The sequence below is a fragment of the Trypanosoma equiperdum genome (genome assembly GCF_001457755.1).
Source record: "Trypanosoma equiperdum strain OVI genome assembly, contig: ctg_1074, whole genome shotgun sequence".
Lineage (NCBI taxonomy): Eukaryota > Euglenozoa > Kinetoplastea > Trypanosomatida > Trypanosomatidae > Trypanosoma > Trypanosoma equiperdum.
The window spans coordinates 37,309-44,433 of NW_027123032.1; the positions used below are offsets into that span (position 1 = coordinate 37,309).

The 7,125-nt window shown below is 50.3% G+C and overlaps 3 protein-coding genes across 3 annotated transcripts; all 3 read left to right on the forward strand.

Annotated features, from left to right (window-relative positions):
* Nucleotides 1-344: 344 nt before the first annotated feature.
* On the forward strand, nucleotides 345-3,068 carry TEOVI_000548400 (RNA editing exonuclease 2; the record flags this gene model as incomplete). The annotated part of the gene is made up of 1 exon (XM_067220198.1): nucleotides 345-3,068. One exon carries the CDS (start codon nucleotides 345-347, stop codon nucleotides 3,066-3,068), a length of 2,724 nt encoding a protein of 907 aa, XP_067076299.1.
* A 391-nt stretch (nucleotides 3,069-3,459) lies between these two features.
* On the forward strand, nucleotides 3,460-4,434 carry TEOVI_000548500 (uncharacterized protein; the record flags this gene model as incomplete). The annotated part of the gene is made up of 1 exon (XM_067220199.1): nucleotides 3,460-4,434. One exon carries the CDS (start codon nucleotides 3,460-3,462, stop codon nucleotides 4,432-4,434), a length of 975 nt encoding a protein of 324 aa, XP_067076300.1.
* Nucleotides 4,435-4,710: 276 nt separating this feature from the next.
* TEOVI_000548600 (uncharacterized protein) lies at nucleotides 4,711-6,390 on the forward strand (the record flags this gene model as incomplete). The annotated part of the gene is made up of 1 exon (XM_067220200.1): nucleotides 4,711-6,390. One exon carries the CDS (start codon nucleotides 4,711-4,713, stop codon nucleotides 6,388-6,390), a length of 1,680 nt encoding a protein of 559 aa, XP_067076301.1.
* Nucleotides 6,391-7,125: the final 735 nt, after the last annotated feature.

The window sequence follows — 7,125 nt, forward strand, 5'->3', positions numbered from 1 at the left end:
AATCACGATCCTGGGAAAGGATTATGGGGGAGCAGGGAAGTAATTTGTTGTGTCACTCGGGGTCCTTTGGCAGTGTTGCGGTAGTGGCACATTTACTTGGTTTTACCTTTTCTGACTGTCGTACGAAGCTGTTTCTTTGGAACGGCCCCTGGTATAGCCATCACCAATTGCCAGCCAGCATAAATAAATGCTGGAAGCAACCGTCGGGAAAAAGCTAACAAACAGTTTCTCTGCTTCCTGTGCCCACATGTGTAAATACATACATATATATATGCGTATGAATGCTTCTCTCCACTTGTGTGTTTTCCACTATGACATGTAGTATACGCAAAAAAAAACCGCATATGTTGCGCCGCAGTCGCTTGCACCTGCTAGCGGACTACCGCACGTCGTCCAAGATATCAGATGAATTTAACAACGTATTGAATCGGAGCGGATGGGGGTTTGATCATGTCGCCGTCGACGTCGGATCTCTCTCCGGCGCGGCAGGACGTTTGACACGCGACCTTATTGGCCAGGAGCGCGATGCGGAAACGGTGAAAATTATTCACAAACAAATCACAAATGTAATTTTGCGTCGTATTCAACCGAAGAAGTCACTCGCAATTTTCATTGACGGAAGTGAGCCGTTATGGAAAGTGCGTCACATGCGGTTATATCCGGGAAAGAAATTTGAGGGAAAGTTCTACCGCAGTGCAGCGTCGCCCATGGTTTATTCGCTTGAAGACAAACTTCGTTGTGTGGGTCCGGATCTGCGGACACCACCAAAGGAGTTTATTGTAAGTGGACCGGCAGCACCGGGGCCGGTGGAGGCAAAACTCTCTGCGTGGATGCTTGACCTCGCGACCCGTGCACTTCCGGATGGAGCGGTAACGACCCCTACAGTTACCGGAGCGGCTGCGGCTGCTTCTGCCTCGGCAGGGCCACCTGAAGTAACATTCAACGACACATTTTGCCTCATTGGAGGTAATGATGCGTTTCTATCCGCCCTCGGCGCAACACCCTTTCACAACATCACTACCGTAACACTTCAGCAAGGAGAGATGAAATCCCTTTCCTTGAGTGAGGCACTGGAGTGGTTTGCGATGGATCATCTACTGAAAGGCGAAACATCAATCGGTTCTGGAGGGAATGAACTTCAGAAGAGGTTGGCTTCTGTACGCACAGACATTGTACTCCTGTACTTGATGGCGAATGGTATTAGCGCGACAGATCTTCCCGGCCTGGGCGTGAACTTCAAGGATTTGATGGAAGCCTACACTGCAGAGGAGGCTAACAAACTCTACTTATTCGGGAAAACATCTGAAGAGCGATGTTTGCGGATGTGCCCCCTTAACCTTGAGCGTGTACTAACCCGCGCTACTCGGAGGACATCAACACCGACTCGTTTTTGTCAGCAGTCCGCGGATTACCTCGAGATTCTTCTACAAACCCACTCCATGATATGCGATGGAGGCATCAAGAATTTTCGGTGGACACCCAACGACAATGACGCCGTCCCGGAGAAGCAACCTAAAATTCCCATTGAGCGCTTTATTGGTCATCTGAAACATCTGGCTGCGCAGGGCGGAGAAACCACCGCCGTCGCTGATGTCGGGAGCACTGAACCGGGTCTTGCTGCCTCCGTCGATTGGACATTTGCGCTGACAGGGATTGAGACACTGCTTTTGAGCGCCCCCAAGGCAGAAATGATCGATCAAATTATTCCCGTATTCACAAAAGGTCACACACTTCCCGATGGCGTTGCCCAGGATATCGTGGACACGAAGAACGTCGTGGAAGCTCTTCACAAAGTGCGTCGTGTGCTACAGGTTGTTGTGACAAGTGACAACAGTGGTAATGATGACGGCAGAATAGAGCACCCAGCCTTTAACCACTATCCGACTCACTACTTTGTGCGGACCCCAGGTTCCCGCGGGCCCCCTCCTGGGTGGACGTACAAAAGTGTCAATCTGGGGGTGCGAGCCGTCGCTCTTGGCGTGAGGCACCGTGTCGCTTCGGGAATGTCGACGGCGGCTTCTCGAGTGCTTGACAGTGGTGGCGTCTCCTCCAAGAATTCTCTCTTTGTATTTCATGTGAAGGACGGTATAACAACCCCCAGTGGCGGGGGAAACGAGGATGGCTGGTTAGAGACACCGTGCCATGAGCTGGCTGGCTCCTCTGCAAACCCAGCATCCAAGGAGATTTCAACGCTTCGGGTGGTAACCTGGAACGTGCAGTTTAGTCGTCACAGTGGCGAGCGGACGCCGTTAGGGCGTGATGGAATTGATTGGTGCACTTCAACAAGGTACGTGGCACTCGCCCAAACATTGGAGGGGCTTGACGCTGATGTTATTGGTATGCAGGAAGTAGAGCCAGCATGGTGCAAGTATCTGTCGCAACAACCGTGGGTACGGGAGAAGTATGCCATGACTTGCTGTGAGCATAGTCACGCCATTCAACCTTGGGGAGTCATGTTACTCGTTAGACGGTCACTCTGCGTAACGTCTACACACCACGCAAATGTTCCCGCTTTTTCAGGACATACGAGTGTGATGCCGGAAGTCACAGTGGTTGTGTCTGAAGGTGTTCCGGTGACGGTGGGTTCGATGCACCTTCTTGCTCCTTATAACCAGAACAACATCAGTAACCGCACAACTCAACTCGACAATTTAACGAAACGACTACGCACGCGACCCCCTATTAACGGTAAGCAAGCAGGATTAATTGTTATGGGTGATTTTAATGACTGCGCGAAGAATTACTTCACCTTTCCCCCGGAAATGGGCTTTAAAGACGCTTGGTTACTTCTTCACCCCGATGAAGGTGTGAGCAGCAAATCAGGCCACACCATTGATGGCGACCGAAATCCTTACGCCGCACAGATTATTGAGAAAGAATTCTATGGACGCGCGGACCGAGTATTGTTTTCCTCTCGAAACTTACAACCTATTCAAACTGAGATTATTGGGACGACCTCTGTCCGTGAGATGGGGATCACAAAACAGGTGGACATTGACAAGGACGTTCCGGAGTATTTGTACCCGTCTGACCATTTCGGTCTCCTTGTTGAGTTTCAGGTGGTTTAGCCCTCGGCATCCCGCTCACTGCCATTTGTGACCTTTCCGCTCTTCACATCGAATACCGATTTGAGTCCCCCCACATAGCAAGGTTTTAGGGCGGCAAAGTTGTTCAACGGGAGGGAAAGCTGTATTGTTTGTCTAAAAGTAGTCACTGAGCGGCTACACGTGTAAAACTGTAAGGTGGTGCATGCGTCTTGGCGACTATGACTCCACACATCAGATATTAAGATCTTATCATTTCACACTCGAGTTGAGGCTCTATTTTCCCCTTTTACCCCTATGTTTGTTTCGTTCACGATACTTTGTGGTTGCTCAAAGTGGCAACTGCACACGGTCTAGGAATAAGGAAAAGCCACTTGTCCCACCCTGTTCACTTTTCTTCCTCTCGATTTGCGCCATGTCGTTTCGCTATACGAACAACTTAATAGGTGCTCTGAAGCATCGGCTACTTTTGGAGAGCTCCTACCGCGAGATTGCAAGTAGGAAGTTCATCGGTAATTGCAGGGGTGTGGAAGTTGTTTGTAGTGGCTACGGCACTGTTCTTGCTGTCCAACTAACTGACAAGGCCGTGTGGGAGCCTTTTTATCGTAAGGGTGGTCGACCCACTGTTTCGGGCGGAGGTGATGTTAGTGGCGATGCGGAGACGGGAACACAAGGATCCGCAACCACCACAGGGGCTACAGGGTCACTGGATTTGGACAAGTTAGCGGAGAGCATAAAAACCGCTTTGTGGGATGCCACGCGGAAAATACGGTCAGCGAAGGAAGCAGCACTGCATCGAAGTCTTTCCCATAACACGCGAATGCGGGCATCGGCCGACCTGAAGCACTGGTATGAAGAGGATGCGAACACTCTCCGTCCGTTGGCATTCGAAGCGTTGAAGCATGAAGCTGCTACCCCATGGATGCAGCTCGTTCAACACGGAAAGAAGGAGGAGGCGGCTGCGCTACTGAAAGAATTCGAACAAAAGGGGGACGCAGCAGAAGCGACACCAACCCGAGTTAAAGACGACAGAGTTAAGGGAACCCGGACGGAATTGAGTAACCGAGAGCAACCTCCCCTCGCATCCACGTTGAAGGCTGAGGATAGCAACCCAGCGACGATACCAATTGGATCCGTTCACCCACTGTTCACTCCCGCCCTCGTTCAAATAGAAGAGGCTGGAAGCGGCTCCGTGAGCAATGAAGCCGTTTGCCGCGCGCAGTTGTGGGAGCTTTCGCGTGATGAGCAATTGTTCTGGGAACGTGTTGAGCTTATTCGCAAGGGCCAGATCGCCTCCATTGGTAGCAGCCACAAACGCGGTTACGCGGACGAAGCGGCATTTGCCAAGGACGACACAGAAGAAAAAGTGCAACTCCGGTTTACGCAGTAGGCCTCACGACTCCGTACATGCGCATGTTTGTCTCTTAAAGGGAAACTTTTGACTAATGACTTGCATGTTGCAATGTGAGGAAAAGGTCCCTTTCGCACACGTAAACACGTCTTTACACGACACGCGGTTCTTGTGCATTCGCGCCTGCGTTACCACAGTTGTGTCGCCAACCCACTTGTTCCGCAAATTTGCTGCGCTGCTCATTCTTTGTTGTATTTCTCCCCCGTGGTTTCTTCTTTTTTTCTTCTTTTTTCTTCGTTTATACCCCACAATCAGATGTTCCGCCGGACAAGTCGGTGCCTCGTTGAAGTGGGTGATACCTGTGTCCCCAACAACTTTGTGCACGCTACCGATCTGGCCTTCTATTTTTCCAGGTTTCAACCCCGATCTCACCTCCATCCGCACGGTATCCCTGAACTTCGCGATGCAGTGGAGCTGCTCCAACCTCCCGAAGGGAAACCTTGTAGCAGATGGTCGGCGCCTCGTTTGTTTTCCCCTGCTGCACTGGCAGCACCTGCTGCAGTGGCGGAGTGGAAAAAAAAACGTGAGAAGGCGATGATGTTATTGTCCCGTGGTGAAGAGATCATGGAAAATGTAAGCGGTGTGAGGAGTGCCGCTGTGGCGGACGTTGTCCGGCCGCTGTACGCAACAAAATTTGAGCTCCTCAACGGTTTGGAGCATCTACCGCGGTCGGAGTTCGCGACGCGGATTGATGTGCACCGATTTATTGTAAAGCATGCCGGACGACTTTTATACTTTAACGATAGTTGGGATAAATCAGATGTGAAGCATCTGGACACAACTTGTGTTATTCTAGCGCACTTTATTCGGTCTTTTTGCGCCCTTCACCAGCGACCATTTCACGTAAAGCAGGCAAATGTTAGTGACTCCAAGGCAGATCGAAATCCCTCTTCCTGGACCATGGCGGTAGTTGGTGGAGAATCTGGTGACGCAATGATTAGCTTACAAACTGTGATGGATCGCTTGGACGAACTGCTGGCGCTGAGTGAGAAAATAACCGAGAGGCAAATGGGTGAGATGCCCGAGCTTCGCTGGAATAAACCAAAGTTGCTGTTACTGAAAGGGACCCTTACGATCCCCCTCACAGGTAATCTGACGCATGCTCAAGAACTCGTTAATCAAGCCGCTAAAACGGTGTATGAGTTTCACCAAAGAAAGAAACCGATTGTAGACGGTCTTGTTGCTCGCAAACAGGAGCACGAGTTGGGTCTGTTCATGCTGGTTCAGGCTGAAATGGCGGCGCGAGTTTTTGATTGGACCATTAACACTGGGGAAGTAGATATGGAAGTCGTTGAGATGTTCGAAGCGGCGGCTAAGTTTTATTCCTCTCCATGCAATACACCGTTGGATGCCGACGGCATCATGTCGGCGGAGTTGCTTGACGAACGGCGCTTTGAAGTGGATGCGTACACTTCGTGCATGCTGAGTTTTGGTAACTTCCTTCTTGGTGCGCCCAGACCCGCCGCTAAAACCCGTCGCGATGCACCGGTATTCCTTCCCAAGCAGCTATTTACTATTTCACCCATAACAACTGTGGCATCATCGTCCGATCTTATTTACGCGGATGTGCAACGTCGTGCACCCATGACAGTGGAAGTCGCTCGTAAGCGCGCAGGCGAGGCGCTTGAACGGGGCTTAAAGTTGAATCGAGAGCTTTATCCTGACCAGAAGCAGAATCCCAAGGCTGGGTGGACGCTGTTAGCAATGGCATCGTTGTACGCAGATATGCGTGATTATTTATATGCTACTGGCCTCTTCGCCTCTGCAGAGAAGACCGTTATAGAAAATTACGGCGGTGTATCGTTGGAGCGACTTCTTGTTTCCAAATTGCGCTATGAATTTTTAGCGGGGGTTGGGTCTGAAGAGGAGGCGAAGGCATCAGCGCACGAAATCGTGCAACTCCTCAAACAAATGGACAACATGCCGCATGGATAGGGCCCCTTACCTGTAATTTTGGATTATAATCTGTCGACTTAAGCGATTGTGCTTTGGAAGTGCGATAGTCGGTGGGGGGGGGCAGGAGAGCAAAAGTAGCGGAGGAGGAAACTGGAAAATTCCAACTTTGACAGGTGTGGATGTTGGGGAAGTATTTGACGTGGAGCGAGAAAGGTTAGGGGGCTGTTGGACGGTTTAATTCGGCTAGTAACCTATTTTATTGTTATTATTCGTGTAGCCAAACCTTGCTTTCGGCTGTGCAACCTTCCACATTCCCCTGAAGGGGTTGAGGTAGAATAAAGGAAGTATTGTTTCCGCGCAATGCACTGCGCCGTCACGACTTGGCTTCAGGCGATCATTACAACTTACCGTTTCGCTTTTTTTTTTTTCTTCTCTGTTATCTCTTACCGCCATTATTTGAGATGTGCCGATAGCGCTATTTATGCGTGAGAGTCGTGGGGCTGCAACGTTGCAATTTACCCTGACAAAAGGACATGCATGTGTAGAGGGAGTGGAGTTTCTATCGTGTTTTAAAGGGGCTTGATGGAGAAACACTTAAATTTGCGGACGAATTGTGTGATCGCGAATTCTGTCACATCAGTTTCCGTCCTTCCCTCCCCCTTTTGTGCATGTTCTAGCGCTTTGCGGAACTTGTGACTTTCTGAATCAATGGGGCAACTTGTTGTGGGACCTTTCTCACCTCACCTCTTTTCTTTTTCTTTTCTTGTTTTTTTT